This window comes from Anopheles marshallii, chromosome 3, assembly GCF_943734725.1.
Source record: "Anopheles marshallii chromosome 3, idAnoMarsDA_429_01, whole genome shotgun sequence".
NCBI classification, from domain to species: Eukaryota; Metazoa; Arthropoda; class Insecta; order Diptera; family Culicidae; genus Anopheles; species Anopheles marshallii.
In genome coordinates, this window is record NC_071327.1 from 15818179 (window position 1) to 15838539 (window position 20361).

A 20361-nucleotide genomic window follows, 5' to 3' on the forward strand; every position below is an offset into this window, starting at 1 on the left:
CACTAATACCCACGTAAGCCCCTCTTGCAAGGGGACACGATAAAGCCGTCTGATCCGGTTCATCTTTTTCGCTTCACTTTCACCACTTTTTTCGCCACTTCCAGATCGGCCATCACAATTTTCCCACAGCGAACGGACGGCAAACACGACTACCGCATCTGGAACAATCAGATTATCTCGTACGCCGGCTATAAGAACGCAGACGGTAAAATTATCGGTGATCCGGCCAATGTCGAGTTTACTGATGTATGAAATCGAACCCATGGCGCTCGCCAAACCGCCCGCACGTGATGTGCACCCGTACTCATCTTTCGGTTTGTTCGCGTTTTTTCCCTCCCGTTTGATCTCAGTTCTGCGTTAAGCTTGGCTGGAAGAGTAAGCGGACGGAGTGGGACATCCTGCCGCTGGTTGTGTCGGCGAACGGGCACGATCCGGACTACTTCGACTATCCGCCCGAGCTGATCCTGGAGGTGCCGCTCAATCATCCACAGTTTAAGTGGTTTGCCGAGCTCAATCTTCGGTGGTACGCCGTGCCGATGGTATCGTCGATGCTGTTCGATTGCGGTGGCATCCAGTTTACGGCGACCGCTTTCAGCGGTTGGTACATGTCGACGGAGATCGGTTGCCGCAATCTGTGCGATGCTAATCGTCGAAATCTCCTGGAGGTAGGCAACCCGTGTAACATGTGACAAGGACGAGTAGATTAAAAAGCATCGCGAAAATTTCTTTAAAATCTCACCTTCAATGCCTTTTCCCAGCCAATTGCCATCAAGATGGGACTGGACACACGAAACCCAACGTCGCTCTGGAAGGATAAGGCGCTGGTGGAGATTAATATCGCTGTGCTGCATTCGTTCCAGATCCGCAATATTACCATCGTCGATCATCACACCGCCAGCGAGAGTTTCATGAAGCACTTTGAAAACGAAACCAAGCTAAGGTAAATGTTCCACCGTGCTGGGACACCGTACAATTGTTTCTGTCAATGGAGGAAGAAAAATAATCCGCCTTTTTGCCACAAAAAAAAAAACTGATGTTTTACACATTCTTCTTCCAGGAATGGTTGTCCGGCCGATTGGATATGGATCGTGCCGCCAATGTCGGCCTCAGTGACGCCAGTTTTTCATCAGGAAATGGCCGTCTACTATCTGCGACCATCGTTCGAGTACCAGGTAGGTAGCTTTCCAAGTGGATTGGTAGTACAATCGGTCATAAATTGTGGCGCTTCTATTAAAAGTAATAAATTGATGCTTGTTTTCCACGCACGATACAAGCTATTAGTGGTTGCAGGTGGTGATACATATATAAGTTCTCAGTTTGATACCTTGTAAAAATAAAAAAAAACTCTTTGGAATGGTCACTTACAGCTAACAAAATCTCTACAAAAAAAGGTAAAAGTTTGAACCGGAAGTTTTCCAAAAAAGGATTTAAGTCCCGAGGGCATTCAAAGGATTCGATTATTTAAACATCTCTCCGATGCTCCCTATCCACTTGAAATGACATAAAAATAATGGATCCAAATCAATGGGAGAAAACTTTTTCTACAATCTGCTAGTAATATGCGCCTCAGGATATATCCGTGCCATTTTATGTATTCCTGGATGGATTGAGAACAAAAATCAAAGTTGGTTTTTTTGCACCAACTGATTTAAAGCTTATCTTTACTTCTTATTTTTCATTTTGCCCTGCAGGGCATCTAGGGAGATATTGTTAAACTGGCAAATGACACTTTTTTTGTACTGATGATAAAATTCGGTATTTTAAAACTTTTTGGTTAACATCCTTTTACAGGAATCGGCCATGAAAACGCACATCTGGAAAAAGGGACGAGATTCGGCGAAAAATAAGAAGCCCCGCCGAAAGTTCAACTTTAAGCAAATAGCTAGGTAAGAAACTCATTGTTTACGGTATTTTAAGATGCATTTATTTATTACATGAATTAACTCACATAATTACGTTTGCTCTAAATAATCTGTTCATACAGTAAGGAAGGAATCATGCTCAACATGATTCTAGTTTTAATCTCATTTTGTTAGCTCGACCCAAATGATTTGTACGGATTCATTTCCTCCTTTATCGAAGAAAATGAAAAATAAGCACTGGATTCATAACAAAATGTGAAATGAACCAAAAAACCACACAAAATGATCATTCACGATGTTGTAATCCCATGCACTGAAAATGATAGAAGAGAAATTGAATTACCGTTTGATCACTACGACATTGAACAGGTTATGAGCAACCTGTACTAGAAGGTTTTCATTCTTTTACTGCCACAAAAAAAAAAAAAACAATCACAAATTCAATATGTCTCCAAACAATTCACCTTTTGTTGGAAGGATTACGTTGCTCTGTCCTCTTCGTTATGAAATAAGACACTGAGAATCAATAGAACAAGCAGAGAGCTGCGGAAACAATCGAAAGGACTGGAAAAGGAATTCCATTCGTTAAATAACCTAATAAAAGCCTTAAATTGTTCGGTGTAAATCGACAATGTCGCGTTATGTCTCTTGCAATCTAGTTCAATTTGCACCAAATTCCAAATAACTTCCTTAACATCAGCTATAAAATATAATTTACTGTAATACATACGTATTGTAACACATTCTTCGCTGTAATGGGATTAGAACTCGTTACACTAAAGCAATGATTAATAAACCTAACAATGATTTCCTTTATTGAATTCGGGCGAACCATCTTCTGCTTCGGACGGTACGCGAAACGCCTCGATAGCAATCGTCGAGCTGAGGAAGCAAAATTACCCGCTGGCATTAGCTTCGATTGAATTGAAACTTCACTCGTGTTAAAGGAGTTTAATCGAACGGACAGGGTTAATTTGTACCCACCAGCTCGTTTCTTGTTCGAAAATTCCAGTCAAACGCACACACCCGCACACAATCCAACATCAAACGAACCGTGGATTGTGTCGCCGGAAAATGTGCCACCCCATTGATCCCATTCATGCTACGAAAGCGACACGAAGACATTCCCGCTGCCAGAGCAAATGCGAAATCAAAGTGCAACGGGTCGGGAAAATCGGAAAAAGTCATAAATTTAATAGCCCAATCATCGGCCACAGACCGATCGATGGTGGTTTCGGCCGGTGTAGACATTGTCGGGACGGGTCTTCCGCTTACACCGGTGATGTGATCGCACAGAAATGTTCGGATTTTTTTCCTCGTTTGGCACGGTACATCAATCTCATCCCGGAACACTGCTGGTGGCAGGTTCCGATACCATTGCCACGGGTATTGGGCGAGTAAAAATTGGTACATTCTGTGCAGGGAAAATTATTCTTTCGTAACGCATCACCAGCATCATCATACTGTGGATTGGTTTGGCTTCTTTTTTAAGCCGTATGTACACGCACACTTTGTTGTCGGTCGGATGAAATGGGTGAAATTCAAATTTCTTCATATTCGATTGAGGTTACAAGGTGGCAGCACAAGGGTCACATATGTAAATACCAGAGTTCATACATTATTCATCGATATTATTTCGAATTGAATATGCTGTTGGGTTTTTGAACTTAAATGAAACCGACAGTTTTTTAATAGTATATTATGCTCATTATTTTCTGCTACAAAAATATGGAGTATTTTTTATAAGGATCAAAGTTCGTGTAAAATCTTCCCAAATTTTAAACAATTAATGTTCAAATAATCTATTGACGATTATGTTATCTACACATTACACTGTACCAAATGATCCCCGATAAGCCATATACCTTTTACGCTAATTCGAATTCATCTCCCCGAAAACTCCCCATCGGAAACATACCGTACCGGTCAACTTTGCCAAATTTGCCAATAAATATTTGCAAACTCTTCCCGCTAATGGAAATGCGTTGAGTGCAATTTCGCTTCCCACCCCGAAAAGGCCACTCAGTCGCCCGCTTTTACTGTGGCACCGTTTGCCAATAAATGTTCATCCCCAAAAAGCACCACCTCTGAGCATCATGATCAACTGTGTTGTCAGGTGCACAGTACTCCTTCCTGAACTGGTGGTGCGCGCCAACAACATGAACACGTTCCGAAAACATTCCAACCGAGTGAAAATTGTGTTTGGTGCGAGCGAAAACCACCACTGCAAGGTGACCGATCAAGCGAACGAAAAGTGTGCCGGCTTTTAACTAACGATTGGTTTTAGGTTAGCAGCTGTAATAGCAGCAAATGGACGAAGGTTACCGTACGGAACTTCCAGGTTCGATTTTACAAGTACTGCTGCAGCAGCATTCTGCTGACGATCGAATGTGCAACCGGCTGCAAAACTACGCTTCTGTTTGATATTTGAGAGGAATTTTCGTGTACCACGGATTGGGAAGGAATGGCTGTTGTGTCTCGCCCACGAAACATTCGATTGTTTGCAATCGCTTGAGTTGGGGAAATTATTTTCCTCCTCTTCTGTGAGAGCTCTTTGAAATAATGGAAATTTCAATAGAATCGTATTGAGTTAAGTTAATTTCGGATTGATTATTACGATAATTTGTAGCATATGAAGGAGTATGGAACGATAAATAATACTTCCATGAAGCATATCAATTTATAACAAATCTCCACGAACTGATAACTGACAAATCCCCCACCATCAATAAATAATTGAAGAAGATTGGCTGGCTTAAGTCTGAATGCTTCATCGAGGACCTTCAATAATCGCAATGACCCTGTAACGCTTCATGTAACGCTAATACCATTCAACACTAAGAAGAAGTGACATTTCATTATGGACGCCACCGAAAACTGGCCCTGAAGATGACTTAACCCCTTCCTCGAGCTTTGCTAATTTGGAATTCAAATTCAGTAGATAAGGTTGATCTAGGCAGGCAAAGTTGTAGAGCCCTTGTGTGGCAAACTAACTCAACACCCTATTATTAATTTATAATATAATTCGAACCTCTTCAAGTTTGTGTTGGTTTGAGACTAATTGATATTAACAGTTTTTTTTTTCTATGTCACTCAAAAACAAAACAAAACATGCCATGTAGACCCTTACAAGAACGTGTTTTCCCATTCCAAAAATTCATGGTCAACGATGCACGACTCAACCGCGCTTCAGTGACGATCGCTTAATACCCGTACTAATAGAGAGTTTAATGCTGGTCATAAAAATAATATCCACGCTACATCATTGCACGCCATGCTGAAGTACCCTGACCGGCTACACCATCGTACGCCATCATACAACCACCTGTTTCACGGCCCACGTTCAGCTTGTTGTCCGCTGCCAGAAAAAAAACACAAGCAAAAAATCAAACTAATCTACCGGTCATGAATGAATGGAAATCACTCTACATTAAAACATGAACCTTCAAACTTGTGAACTCCACTAACAAAAAAAAGGCAGAATCAAAAGACATTTTGCAAACACACGAAAAAATGATTCCAGCTTCTACGCTACTTGGGATTCTGGGTAAAAGGAGAAGAAGAAAAAAAAAGAACCCAGGCCGTGATGAGCAGGAAGTACCATGCTTCTATGCCATGTTACTGCCATCATCATCAAATTGCTAACATAACAGCCAATTTGCACCATTCATTCGTTCGCATCTGCACCGGGACCGGGGTGACACTTGCTGACCTGCTCCCGGTTTGGCAGTTGGGCGACAGTTGAAGTGACTTTCAAACAGACGGGGAAGCGTTCAGATCCACTCGCTTTCCGAACGCACTAGGGGATGGTCGTGGTGCTTCCGAGGAAAACGTTCACTTTTCCGACACGCTTCAATGGAGATGGCAATTTTTGGGGTGATTTTTTCCCATTCTTTTTTTTTTTGTCAATCCTCCTCTTCGTTTTGCTCTCTCTTCGACGAACTGTTTTTTTTTTGCTGGTTGAGATAGAATGGGTCTCTGGGCGAAAAAAAAGAACGCAAGCTTCACCATTTATGTGCTCGTAAGGAAAGCGGTCAAAAGTGAAACCAATAAAAATGTCATAATAATCAAATTCAATGACCATTTTGGGGACAAACATTGCTTCAAAGGAGGAAAAAAGTGAAATGGATAAAATGACCACTTTAGAAGCAGGAATGTGCTAGAGCGAATAGCTACCATTAAATGCATCGTTACACAAAAATGATCCTTTGCATAGCAAAACAAAGATGAAAACGGAAATGTGTAGTGTTTTTAAAGAATTTAAAACATGTTTTGATAGCGACAGAATGCGAATAAATGTGTCTGGAATGGAGAAAGCTTTACCAAAGTCGGTTTGTATGCCATTTGAGCGTCATTAATCTTGACTTAAGCACCTTTTTTGACGAAATTTTAAGAACTAGACGCTAGAATCATATCTTATTTTGGTTTCCAAAAATCACATCTTCTTGCAAAACGTTTTTACTCTCAGTTGCTAATGGAGCGCTCTCAACAAAGTTGTGAACAATAGAAACATAAATAAAAACTGCCCAACTATTTACGCTTTCCATCGTAATTCTTGCTTTAGCTCTTCGCATTTTTCTGTCGTTAAGCATGCAATTGCATCTTTAACGACGCGTTTTCTTGAATCTGGCAAAGAAAAACAAACCAGCACGGGGTAAAGATATACGCTCCAACGCTCCGATGCAGATGTGCCGATTCGTTTTACACTTTGATGATAGATGGCGCAAAACAAAAACAAAAAATAAACGAACTTTTCCACAATCGCATATGCATGCTGCACTGAACTGCACACCCGTGAGATGTGGCAAGAGTTTCGCAGTCCTTGGAAAAGAATGGAAAAATCCGTCTCCACCAAGTAGCGAGTGACACGACTATGCGACGTGCCTGCAGAGCGGACTCCATGTCCGTGTTGTGCTACTGAACACTGCCTTTAGCTGCACTGCAGGGCATTCGTTGCAATCTCATGTTCGATGTTTGCTGGTTGCGTTTTTGCGCTTGTTTTTTCTCCCTACCGATATCCCAGTAACGATCAGGATTCACATTCTTCATCTCCATTTTGTGCAGTCGCTACTTTGGCGTAGGGTTTTCTTCGTACCAGTATCACTCCATTGGTTTTTTCCTTCTCTTCCAGAGCTGTCAAATTTACATCGAAACTGTTCGGACGCGCTCTGTCCCGTCGGATCAAGGCGACGGTACTGTACGCGACGGAAACTGGACGTTCGGAACAGTACGCTCGTCAGCTAGTGGAACTGCTCGGTCACGCGTTCAACGCACAGGTAAGTCCACTTGATTGAGAAACCTTCCAGCTTGTTTGTTGCTCTATTACCCGTGCGTGTACTCGTCGATAGTTGAGTCAATTTTGGGTTGGGCCAGTTGGTTGGTTGAGATGATTGGAAAGAATGCGGATACGTGGATCGGAACGAAATAATGCCCGGTGGCATCGTGATCTGGTCGTGTAACGTGTCGGTATGGATAATCTCATCCAGTGGGACATCGGTAGCTAGGGATAGGGACGAATTCATGTTTACTAATCGATTTCGATGGAGATATCACACCAGTTTTGGTAGATAGATTGCGAGACTGATTGCCAATGAATAGAAACAGCATCTTGAAATCTCGGAGATTGATATTTAAAATCGTTTTCTTTGAATATTGCAAAATAGGATTTTAAAGTTGCTTGATTTTCAATAACCAAAGAAGATATTCAGGTCCCAAATATTCTTAAAGTTCTTCCGCAAAAGGTATCAAACCAAATAATTAAAGCCACTGCCTGAAGTACGTTCATCAATTCTCTAAACTTTGCTGATTCATAGTACGATTCAGAAGTGTTAACCTTTCACCATTTTTCACCGCATCTTTCTATCAATAAACAACAGCGGCAAACCTCACAACAGGTAACCGAGAAGGAAATAATTGAATTATCTCTACTGGGTTTCCCCGTTTCTGAGCAATATCCTCACACCGCAGCGCCGTGAAAAGAATGATTCGCTCATCCATCGCATCGCTCACAGCTCTCGAATATTCAGCGTGCACTCTTTCTCGGTTGGTGCAGCGTCAGTACAGCGAACGAAGCATTTTTGTTTCCATCCCAGCGATGCCAAGCATGCTTACAATAACATCTTCTTGAGACTCCCCCGAGATGTTCACGAAAGCTCTCGTCTCCCTGCACCGTCTTCCGTAGATATCGACTAAAAGCGAATCACCTTCACGTAAGGAAAACGCTTTACTTCAGAACTCACTGGATGTGTGTGTTTTTCACCAGAGTCACCATTTTTTTTTTGTAATGTTTTCCTTCAAAAAGTACTCGAAGATGTACAACTCACTCAGAAGGTGTTGTGATGTGCCAGCGCCCCAAAGAACGTGTACGTCTTACCGTTCTTTTGGCAAAATTTAAACTCACCGAACACTCGCTACTCGAAAGCGTACCGAACATGTTGCATGTTTTCCTGCTCCCTTCGTTTGCATGTGGAAAGCGGTACGGAAAGGACCTGTACATTCGTCCGTAAATGCTGCAAACACTAAACGGCACAGCGCAAAAGTGGAACGAGCAGAATGTTTGACGACAAGCGCAGGTTATGTTGACGTTAAAGCTTGTTTACGTTCTTGGGATGATGGGCTCCCATGGGACGGGAACACTTTCAGCAATGGGGTAAAGAATTAGCCAACTCATCGTTTTTCACCAAGAACCCTTAACTCGTTACTCGTTCCACCGTCCAGATTATTTTTGGTGCGGAGAGGAGGAAAATTTTATGTTTCCAAGCAGGAGAGCAGCATACTATTTTCCACTATTTTCCATTATCAACCGTCGCTTTTTAAACCATTACACTTTTACACGTCAAATGTTGCGTGATTCTGTGATCTCCCAAAGGGCAGAGGGGAGAGCGAGAGACGGATGCACTCAGGCAGCTTTCGTTTCGAAATTCAATCTATGTCTTGCCGGGCTATCAAGATTTTGTAAAAAGGCTTTAAATGTGTTTATAGTTACCGTTCCGCAACGTTCGTTTTTCGAACGACCAAAACCAATCATCAACAGGGTGAGTGAGTTTGTGGCGCAATATGTTTGGCTTGCAACAGCATGTTTCTAATGATGCTTGTTGTTTGGAAATGGTTTTGGGGTTTTTGTGTTTTGACAAATATTTTTTCTGCTTAAACGTTTAGCACACATTTGGGTTATCTATACTCAGACACGCCGCAGACAGCTTGCTTAGGTGTTCATGTTGGGATACTTCATGATTTTCACCATTCAGTTGAGTGTTCTGTTGTTGTTTACTATTCTACAGCCAACCGGATCATCCATGCTTGTTTGTAGGTTAATTGTTTTGCTGTGTACATGTTTTCTATAATGCACATACCGAGATATCGTCCAGTTCAAAACTCTTTCAAGTACTTTGGATTTTGATACATTGTACTTTTATGATTCAAAAAAAATTGTTCATTAGGAGGAGCACCCCCAGACTAAGGAATAAGATTCTATAGATAAAAGCAACAGAGCCCTTTCTTGTGAGAAAATTATAGACATTTCTACAACCTTTCAAGTAGAAGTAGAGTATTAAAAAGTAGATGTAGAATCCTTCCCATTTTAAGGATCTTTTTCCAAAATGAATAAGCTTCTGCCGAAGGATTCTCAACTAACACAATTGTATTGTCATAAAACTCTCCTTGTGTTTGTCTTGCAAAAACTCTAGTTGCGAAAGGTGGACAGAATCAACATCTACCTTTACACACTCCACTTGAACTTGTAAAGAATCTAGAAATGTTTCTTACTTTACTATTTCATTTATAAAACCTATTTATTTAGTAAAGTACCCCATCTTGAGTATATTTTGGAATAAAAGTATATCTGTGGATGTTGATTTTATGTACAAAATAACTCTTGCCCACGTAGTGTGAGCTAATCGCTCGGATATCTTCCTCACAATTTCCTTTTCATCTCCGCTGAATGAAAATTCATCCGCAAAACGATGATAAGCCAATATCTACGACAAAAGGGTTTTGCTACGGAGTAGTTCAATAATAGCACATCCAGCAACCAAAGCAATCATGAGTCTTCCTGGCGCATGAGTCTTCCAATCCGTCCAACGACGGAAAAGAAATGAAACAATCGTACTAAACGCTTCCATTCTCATCCCGTCCAACCGCAGACCCACCAATCCGAAGCGAATTTCAATCGAGCAGAACATTTTCCGCTTCACGAAACCTAACTACAAACACAAATCGTCGACGAAAATTGGGCCAACGTGGAGAATATTTATCGTTCGTTGTAATTTATGTTGCCAACCCACACGCGTGGTGGTAAAGGGGCTAACATGTTCATTTTCTTGCATTTATGTTTCGTCTTTCGGTTGGTTTGCTTCATTACGATTTTTCTCATGTTCTCACGTTTTGTTTTCCGTTACAGATCTACTGCATGTCGGATTACGACATCTCATCAATCGAACACGAAGCCCTACTGTTGGTGGTTGCTTCCACCTTCGGCAATGGTGATCCACCGGAGAATGGCGAGGTAAGAATGAATTGCGCCCATCAGCACCACCCACCATCAGCATCGTAACCCAGCGCTCCCAGTGCGACTAACGTGTGGCGTTTTTATTTCGTCGAACTAACGACTAATAGGGCTGTGTGTGTGAGGGACGAAGGGTATCATGCTTCTATCGAGGGTGTTTAATTAACCACACTTTCGATGTAAAATAATAACCTCAAATTAGCAGAAACGGGTCGTGTGCTATGGTACGGCCTCCTCTTAACGCTAGTTGTAAGAGCAAGCACTAACATTACCTTCCGAGAAGAATGTTCTTGGTTTGCGGTACGCATCCTTTCTGGAATCGAACGTTCGTTGCGTTGGGTTGCACCAAGTTTGACTTTTAGATGAGGAGAAATTGCAGACGTAAGACAAAAACCGCAATGATGCTGGGGATGGACTAAGCAACATATTTTGGCTACATTCGTCTTAGAAAATCGTTCTCGGGAAAACAGCTAACGAGTAAAGAGTGCTTGGTGGTAGTGAATTGTTTGTAACCGCAGCCCAATTATAGAATTTTAGAAAATGATCATTCAAAGGCATTGTGGCAAGCAAAAGGTTGCACAGCTTGATGGCAAACATTACTGACAGCATTTCGTGTTTTGAGGTTATGGTATCACTAAGTGAATTTCAGAGGCTACTAATCAATTTTAATCTTCACTACATACATTGTTTTGTTCCCCCATTGAAACAATAATCCCTCACCAACAATAGCATCAAACAGATCAAGAGAGAAAAGACCGATCGAGAGCATCATTAAAATTTGCTGTCAAAATTGACAGCACAATACAGACACCGCCATACCACAAACTTCTTGTTCAACGTGAGGTTGCTCAAATTATATTTTCATTAACGCTCGTTTCGTTTTACTACTTCACACAACTTCACACCCTTAAACTCCGGCCCACCCGTGTGGTGAATGCATAATGAATGGAGCTTTGCTAGCGACCGAAAGAGTGCCAGCAACCCAAACAATCACACGTCAACCGGTGGTTTAACATCACACGCAAGACTTCACCGTTGTGCGTACGACAAGGCAAAAGCCAGCGAACGCGGCAAAAGGATGTGTCATTTATTTTCAAACAAAGCGAGTAAAGCTTCTGCCACCAAACTTCGCCAACGGTGCCAAATTTTCCAACCCCCCGGGTCGGTCTCGATAAAGCCATCGAGCTGTGGACGCTTCGCCTTCACGACACACTGTGAGATAAATAAAACCCGATGTCGTTCTTTGCGACAGTGGCGAAAGTAAAAACAACTTCAACCAGTTGTGCCATCATCATTCCGGGGGGGGGGGGGTGGCGAGTTTATTCATCTTTATTTATGAAATGTCACCGTGTCTGATGCTTACCACGGCACGGCAGAATGTATTATGGTATCCATTAACACGCAGCTTTATACACATTCGTAAACATCTTTATTCATTTCTTAAATTCCCGAGTGTGAAGAAATCACGCACCAGATACACGTGTCGATATCAAACAAATTAACGACCATCATTTTAATCCAGTGTTTTTAACACCCATTGTACAAGAGTTTGCTTTCGTGTAATTAACAAGCTTTCTGCATGGTATGGGAGCGGATTGCAGTTCCTCCTATTAAAAGGTTATTTATGATTTAATTTCTTTTACTTTTATTTTCATGTTTTGTTTTGCAGTCTTTAAAGGCCATGTTGGATACAAAAAAGAAAAAAATGGTACAGTAATTTTAGAAGTACAGAAAGCAGCCATTGGGATTCGGATGTGATGTGAATTGTCTTAGGGCAAATCTTTCAATTTAAATTTTGATCATTCTGTTAAGAAAAGCATGAAACTGCATACCTTCCAATCTTATTTTGCAGCTTTTCGCCCAGGATCTATACGCGATGAAGCTACACGAAAGTGGCCACCATCAGGCGCACAGCGAACTGACGATTGCCGCTTCCTCCAAGTCCTTCATCAAGGCCAACTCTCGCAGCGATTTGGGCAAGTACGGTCCAATGGGTGGTCGTAAAATTGACCGACTGGATTCGCTTCGCGGCTCCACCACGGACACGCTGTCGGAGGAAACGTTTGGCCCGTTGTCGAACGTACGGTTCGCGGTGTTTGCCCTCGGTTCATCGGCCTATCCAAATTTCTGCGCCTTCGGTAAGTACATCGATAACATTCTCGGCGAGCTGGGCGGGGAGCGTCTGATGAAGATGGCGACGGGTGACGAAATTTGCGGCCAGGAGCAGGCGTTCCGTAAGTGGGCGCCGGAGGTGTTTAAGGTAGTGAGCATGCTCTGATCGTAATGGCTGTGGATGACATTCCAACCTTCTTACACCACACAGATCGCCTGCGAAACGTTCTGTCTCGACCCGGAGGAAACGCTCTCGGATGCGGCCTTTGCGCTGCAGAGCGAGCTGTCGGAAAATACGGTCCGCTATGCACCGGTCAGCGAGTACGAATCGCTTGATCGTGCCCTGTCCAAGTTCCACAACAAGAAATCCATGGAATGCTCGGTGAAACGGAATCCAATCAATCTGCACTGCGAGATGAACGGCACGGAGCGGTCAACGATTTTGGTTGAGATTATGGCCGAAGGGGTAAGTTGAGGGTGAAATGTAAATGGGGTTTGTTTTGCTTCGGAAAACTCTCTGCAGGTTTGGATTCTGCGAAAAAAGCTCTCCGGAGAGTGAGTGACCTGAGCGAGTGGATGCACTCACGTGTTGCTTTCCCAAATACACTTGTTGCTTTCTCATAAATTTCAATTAAAAAATTTGCTTTGCTTTATTGAAAACAAGTAATGAATTATAGCGATAAACAATTTAGTAAGTAATATTAAGAAAATTAAAACCTTGATCAGATTTCACCACAAACAAAAGAACAAAAATAATCGTTAAAAGCTACTTCGTTGGCACTCACCAATGAGCACCATTGAAAAGCTCTGCTCAAGTTACTTTTGCGAGAGCTTTTCGATGCAGAAAGGAACATTTGTAGGGTTCTACTGGTGTTTAACGTCAACCGCAAACTAAAAGACGGATCTCTTCCTTCCATGCACAGATTGATTACGAACCAGGAGATCATGTTGGTATTTTCCCAGCTAATCGAAAAGAAATTGTGGAAGGTATCATCGAACGTTTGACTGGTGTGAATGACCCGGATGAAGTGCTGCAACTACAAATTCTGAAGGAGAAACAAACACAAAATGGTAAATGGCTTGAGGAAGCGTTAGTTGAAGGATGATTTTTCCAATAATATAACGTCTATTCTACAGGTGTGTACAAATCATGGGATCCTCATGAGCGACTCCCCGTCTGTACGCTCCGTACACTGTTGACCCGATTCTTGGACATTACTACACCACCGACCAGACAGCTGCTCACCTATCTTGCCTCGTGCTGTGGTGATAAGGCAGATGAGGAACGACTACTGATGCTGGCTAACGTGAGTCACTTCAGACTGATTAAATACTTATTCAAAATTATCTAATATCTCTCCTCTTTATTGAACTTCATCGTTTACTCCAGGAATCTTCGGTGTACGAAGATTGGCGCTATTGGAAGCTACCACACCTGCTCGAAGTGTTGGAAGAGTTCCCCTCCTGTCGTCCCCCGGCAGCCGTCTTTGTCGCACAACTGAACGCACTACAGCCACGGTTCTACTCCATCTCTTCTTCGCCGAGAAAGTACTCGAACGAAATCCATCTCACGGTAGCCATCGTCACGTACCGTGCGGAGGACGGCGAAGGTGCCGAACACTATGGCGTGTGCTCGAACTACTTGGCCAATCTGCAATCGGACGATAAGATGTACCTGTTCGTTCGCAGTGCACCGTCGTTCCACATGTCGAAAGATCCAACCAAACCGGTCATTCTGATCGGTCCCGGTACGGGTATTGCACCGTTCCGCTCGTTCTGGCAAGAATGGGACCACATCAAGACGGAAATGGTCGACTGTAAGGTAATGGTAGAACGATGTCGGTATAATATCAACAGGGCTTAAACAAAGCGGGTGGATCTTTCTTTCAGATTCCCAAAGTATGGCTATTCTTTGGCTGTCGCACAAAGAACGTGGACCTATACAGGGACGAAAAGGAAGAGATGGTACAGCACGGGGTACTCGATCGGGTGTTTTTGGCACTGTCGCGAGAGGAAAACATTCCAAAGGTTTGTTGACCATTGCCCGTAGGCTCTTTTTGTCTGTTCTTTATAACCTCTATTGATGCTTATTTTATCAAACTTTCAGACCTACGTACAGGATCTCGCCCTCAAGGAGGCGGAATCGATCTCCGAGCTCATCCTGCAGGAAAAGGCACACATCTACGTGTGCGGCGATGTTACCATGGCCGAACACGTGTACCAGACGCTGCGCAAGATTCTGGCCACGCGCGAAAAGCGCACGGAAACGGAAATGGAGAAGTACATGCTGACGTTGCGGGTAAGTAGCGTGATCGTGATCGTATCTCATCGCATGCCATTCGTGCGCGGTTCCGTATCTTCAGTGACAGATGAGCTGTAGGAATGTTAATGCAAAACGAAGCATCTTCACTCATCGCGTCAGTTTTAATTTGTTTTGTACGGCCGATTCGTTTCTTTGCGTAACCCAACATGAACGATGCCACGTGTCCTTGCGAGACGGTGGGCTGGGCGGGTGTTTTAATAATATTGTTTACAATCGTGCACCACGAGAGATGGGACGGGTATCTGACTAGACGCCAGTTAATTGCCAGTCGTGTGATTAGATACGAGCGATAGGAAAAGATGTTTTTAGTTTAATGATCGATTGGGCTTTGTCGAGTGATCGTAATTCGAATGAGGATGGGACTGGCACTCCACTGACAAACCACCTCATGCGATGAAAGGTGAAGTTTCGAAAATCATTTATTTTTATTTTTATTTCATAGTTTCGTTACAAATTGCATTCACAAACAATTTAATTGTTAACTGTGCACCTTTCTGGTGAACGTGCGCAATAAATCTTCCCCACCGGCACTCCATTTAGCTAAATGAGTGGTTAAATTTTATGAGCTGGTAACACCTTTGCCGCCTTCACACAACCAACCTGCGCTGCGACCATTTTAAACTCACATTTGTCAGCTCGCAGTAATAATTGAACCATTTTGTTGCGACCGTCACTGAACGGCATGAACTCGGACGTTCGATTGCGTTTTCAAATCATCCCCTTGCATTTGAAATTAGTGTGCAAAAAGCTGCGAGGGGAGGAGGGTTTGTCACCCTGCCCCTCCCCCCCCTCCCTCCCCCTTCTTTCTTTCAGCATGCTCCACTGTTGGTGCTCACCGAAGGTGCCCCAAGATATTCGCCCATTGATAGAGACATACATTAGTTCATGCTTGCACCTTTTTTATTGGTTCGACCAGCGCTCATTCGATTGATCCGTGGGGTGGTTGGATCGATTCCGCCAGCATTACGATCACGTACTACTCCTGGCCGGTGAAGGTTCCCACTATCTCTAGGTCGGGATCGGGTGATTGAATGCGTTTGTTTACGGAAGAGCACCGAAGAACAATCGATCGTTGCATTGCACCGGTTAAGTCCTTCGGTTAGGTTATTGCCTTTCGATGTTGTCATAATGATCGTACTATCCGCAAATGCATTCAGAACACTCTAAAACGATTTTTTAACTAACACAACTAACATACATTTTATATAACGCTGAAAGTATTTTTCTAACACGATCCTTCTACCCTTCCGTTGCAGGATGAAAATCGTTATCACGAGGACATTTTCGGTATCACACTACGTACGGCCGAAATCCATAACAAGTCACGTGCTACTGCCCGCATTCGAATGGCTTCTCAGCCGTAAGCTTTATTCGCTTGTACTTTTATCGTTGGGGACAAGTTGTCCCACCAGAGCGATGACGCACACGGGTGCAGTGTTTAGGCATAAGCGAAAACTTTACATTAACTACTTACGACACGTGAATGCGAATGTTGATGTTGGACGTTGCTTTTTAAAGACAAATTAACGGAAACTGTTTATTCCACTCTTAACACCACGGAACGTCGCAACGAATCTATAATGCAAAACGAGTTAGTGTTGTTAAGACGTTTGATTTTCCAACAAACAAGAAAAAAAAAACAGTTTATTTCGGATAAGTTTGTGGAACATATTTAAGGATGAGCACGTTCAAGCACCAAGGACACTGAAACTGTTCTTCAAACGATACAATTACATTGGTTCTTTAACTGCTGAAAGGCGCAGTAAATCCACAAAGTTAAGCTTAAGTATTAAACCTCCAAACTTTCAGCACCCTTTCACAAAAGCTTTGTTCTCTCAAGGCACTTTCCACTGCATTTTCTCTTGATGTAAATGAATGTTTCCCTGCTAATTCCTGCACAATGCAAATGATGCGAGCAATATTAAAAACAGAGACATATTCAATACATCGAACATGACATGTGAAGCTGCTCGGCACCGCTTTTACTATCAATCGTTTCTGTTCTCTAACTGTCTGTCCATTAAAGTAAAATAATAATTGCAATTCCCAACACATTGCACAACATCTTTAAAAATGCACATCGGTTAGAAGGTTTTTAATGGCAAGTTAACAAACGTTTCACTGTTAAATTTTATCGATAAATCTATTTCAAAGCTCTAAAAAAGAAATATTAATAATTACTATAGCACACACACACACACCTTCTTGGTGTGTGGTGGTAATGGAAAATGTGGTGATACAGTAAACAGAACAAAATAAGCAGAATAAGATGTCGGTATTGTTAGGATAGGAAATCCTTTAAATGAAACAATTTGCAAAAGCAACACACACATAAACAAACTAACATAGCTAGTTACGTTTCATAAAACAAACAACCAAATTCAAACTAACTCTAATGCACAAACTGTAGTTAAATGTGGCAAGCGTTTGTAACGTGCGCAGGCCGGGCGAGGAAAGTCCTTTTGAATGAAACTTAAGAATGTGATCATGATTGTAGCGGAGCAAAGGATGAAAGGAAAATATTATCTTAACAAGTTTATTCAACACAAGTTAATCACAAATAACAGCAATAAACAAGTGTTGTTTGATTATTCGGTAATGCAAATGCAATACACAACTATAATTGATTGTTTCGTTTAATCTACTTGTTATCTAACATCATATTAATGCAACAAAAAACAAAAAACATAGTTTTTTGTTAAGAAGTATTTTAAAACTAAAGTATCCAATATTTTCCGTAAAAATCAAATATTTTAATAATAAATTTCTGATGAATAGGGAATTCAGGATGAAGGAATTTAATTCAGAACAAACGTGGAACATATTTTTTTAACTATTTTGAAAAGAAATTTTAATCATGTTTGCAACTCCCACTAAAAAAACGCAAGATTATTTACATGTTTTAGCATAACAGCAAAGCAGTTAAATCGAACAAATGTTGCGAAATGTGGTGTCGGAACACAGAATGGCACCGTACACCCAATCGCTAGTTACACCCTTGTCTATCATTCTCAGCTACTCTCAATGGATGTGTGTGATATTTGTAAACTATACTATCTGATCATTTTATCTAAAAACCAAAAAAAAAGAAGAAACACTAAAACTGGAGCCAGCATTAACTCTACCAAAACACGAGACATGAGATGCAAATAAGCCAAATCAAACAAAGCTAGCTATACAGATATATTATACATATATAGATATACACATATATACATTTCGATTATATTCTTATACACACACTCTTCAGAGGCGTCTCCGTGAAACTTTACTTACAATCGATGCACAAAGCTACGTTTGAAGCGATTGTGGAAGGAGCAACTGTTCAAAATTCCCCAAAGAAGAATGGCTACAATATTGCCAGTAAGTAGAAGGCGATCAGAATCATTATCGTTGTTCTCGTCCGATCCAACTTTCTTTACCACCTCCCGCAAAAGCGCATTGAGAATGATGAAAATTGTCTTTGAAAGATTAACAAGTGACGGTTGGTGCCATCGGCAGCAAACACCACTGAATGGTTCGAGCGAAGCGATACTTTAAAAGCAAATAAACTCACAAAAAAACACCCGGAAAGCCTAACAGTCGTATTGCAAAAGCTAAATTCATCACAATTGTGTCCGTGTGTCGCGATCGGTTTCGGAGTATGAAAGAAATTATGTACGAATGCTCCATTTTTTTTTTTGTTACATTTCGAAGCGGAACACTAGCACGGTGCACTGTGTTCCGGCACATAAAACATTGGACCCGGGTGGAATGGCTTGCAGAAATTGACCACTAGCACGAATGTTTTCTTTACCTATTTTTTTCCCAGTCGGTTTTTGGGCCCTCATTCTTCGTACTAAATATACTAGTGTACTACACCGTGCAGCTCATTTATCTTCCGCAGGGTCAGGAGCGTGCTCTGGTACATGCCGCTTTAGATGTATCGATTTTGCCTGCCGTCCATTCGGAGTACCTTCGGAAGCGGTCGTGAAATAACAGGCAACCTTGACTGTGAAGACCTGTACGCTGCTGCCCTATGCAAAGGAAGGAAACAATTTCCAACTGGCGGATTGGTTTGGAGTCCAAAAATATTCGGCAGCTTTTTTACTGTTTCAAATAGTCAATACACCCGAAGGAATAATCATAGGATAGAGACATTAATTTGAATACGTATCTAATACTTCCTTCCGATCATATCGGCCTAGTAACACAAAGCATTCTCAAACGGCAATCGTTAATATGTAACCATTTGTCATCCTGTTCATTCATGACTCCACACAACACGTCAGCACGCTTGTTTACACAACAATGTGTGGTGTAATATTGCGCAACCGTCTCGAAAAAACCGCCCTCTCTGGGAAAGCCAACCAACGGAAGCACATGTATCAGCGGGCAAAGATGCCGAAGTTCTAAACAACTACTAACCTACATTTTACAGATGCGTTGTAAGTTGATTCTGGTACCAGTTTATAGGGTAGTTACTGCTAGAGAGAGCTGTGACGATAATATACGTTCATATGCAATACTTCTAATTGAATAATTTGCAACTCTTATTCGGCAAACATTGCCAAATACACTAATATTTGATTTGAATTTCGCCATAAGCTATGCAATTCGCATCACAAAGTGTTCAATTTCGTGCATCAAAATTTTAGATTAACCATTCTAACTGGACATTGTAAAGCCTTTTACAATCCATCCCTTTGAATTGTGTCACCAGGGGAGTTGCCGGGATGTGGGAAACTTAAATCCCTCCAAAACAGGTTAAGCGTGGCAAGCATCACGTCCAGATGATCGTATGTGTATTCTCGTTGCTAAGACGGGTGGCTAAAACAATGCTCAATAACGGTGATTTGTCGCTCGGATTCTAGTTCATGTATCGTGGCATATTTCTTTGCCCATTCATTCACAACCATGCGGCATCGAATATCGAAGCGCGCCAATTTGTCGTGGGTCGTCGAATTCGTCCAACACCCCGCCGGATAGCTTCCTGTTCGGACGAAATCGGACCCCAAGACGCTACGTTTCCTTTTCCCAATCGCTGGGAACTGCACAAAACCGTCATGTCAACGTCTCGCGTGGAGAGCGTACTGCCAGATCGATGTAATTCTATGAATGGACGAACCGCATACCGTGCCGATTATGCAAAGCGATGCACTTGCAATTCGAGCGGTGGCATCGGTGGCAATGGTTTTGCTGGATGGGCGGACAACCAACCATTGGTTGTTATGCATGCGCACGAATGGACATCGGATGATTGTCCGGCTTATCTTGTGGTGTAAACCGGCGGCAAGTGCTACTATTGCAAGTTTGCGGGTTTCGCTTTTATTGTAGGTATTAAGTTCAGGACGCCACCGACGTCATACCACCGGTTCTGCTGAGCTAGCTGGGACAGTACGCACTGGAAGCTTCTCAGACACAGTTCTGCTGTCGATGTCAATTCTTTCTCCAATATTGATGAATCGAACAACAGCCGTTTGAAACGATTTCATTCAAGTTGGGGCAGTTCACTTTGCTTTTATTGTTGTCAATTGTTTCTGTTTCAGTAGACATTTTGGCAGCAACCAATCAATAGTGTC

At 42.2% G+C, this 20361-nt stretch overlaps 1 protein-coding gene across 1 annotated transcript in view; it reads left to right on the plus strand.

Annotated features, from left to right (window-relative positions):
* The window catches only part of LOC128711768 (nitric oxide synthase), a 49307-nt gene extending 33143 nt beyond the window's left edge, over positions 1 to 16164 (plus strand). Inside the window, exons 5-19 of the mRNA XM_053806654.1 lie at positions 105 to 246; positions 351 to 665; positions 759 to 940; positions 1058 to 1172; positions 1792 to 1886; positions 6994 to 7138; positions 10261 to 10365; positions 12218 to 12625; positions 12689 to 12943; positions 13401 to 13548; positions 13615 to 13784; positions 13868 to 14299; positions 14368 to 14505; positions 14585 to 14776; positions 16057 to 16164. Coding sequence (XP_053662629.1) covers positions 105 to 246; positions 351 to 665; positions 759 to 940; positions 1058 to 1172; positions 1792 to 1886; positions 6994 to 7138; positions 10261 to 10365; positions 12218 to 12625; positions 12689 to 12943; positions 13401 to 13548; positions 13615 to 13784; positions 13868 to 14299; positions 14368 to 14505; positions 14585 to 14776; positions 16057 to 16164 — 2950 coding nt within the window. The remainder of the gene's footprint in view (positions 1 to 104; positions 247 to 350; positions 666 to 758; positions 941 to 1057; positions 1173 to 1791; positions 1887 to 6993; positions 7139 to 10260; positions 10366 to 12217; positions 12626 to 12688; positions 12944 to 13400; positions 13549 to 13614; positions 13785 to 13867; positions 14300 to 14367; positions 14506 to 14584; positions 14777 to 16056) is intronic.
* Positions 16165 to 20361: the final 4197 nt, after the last annotated feature.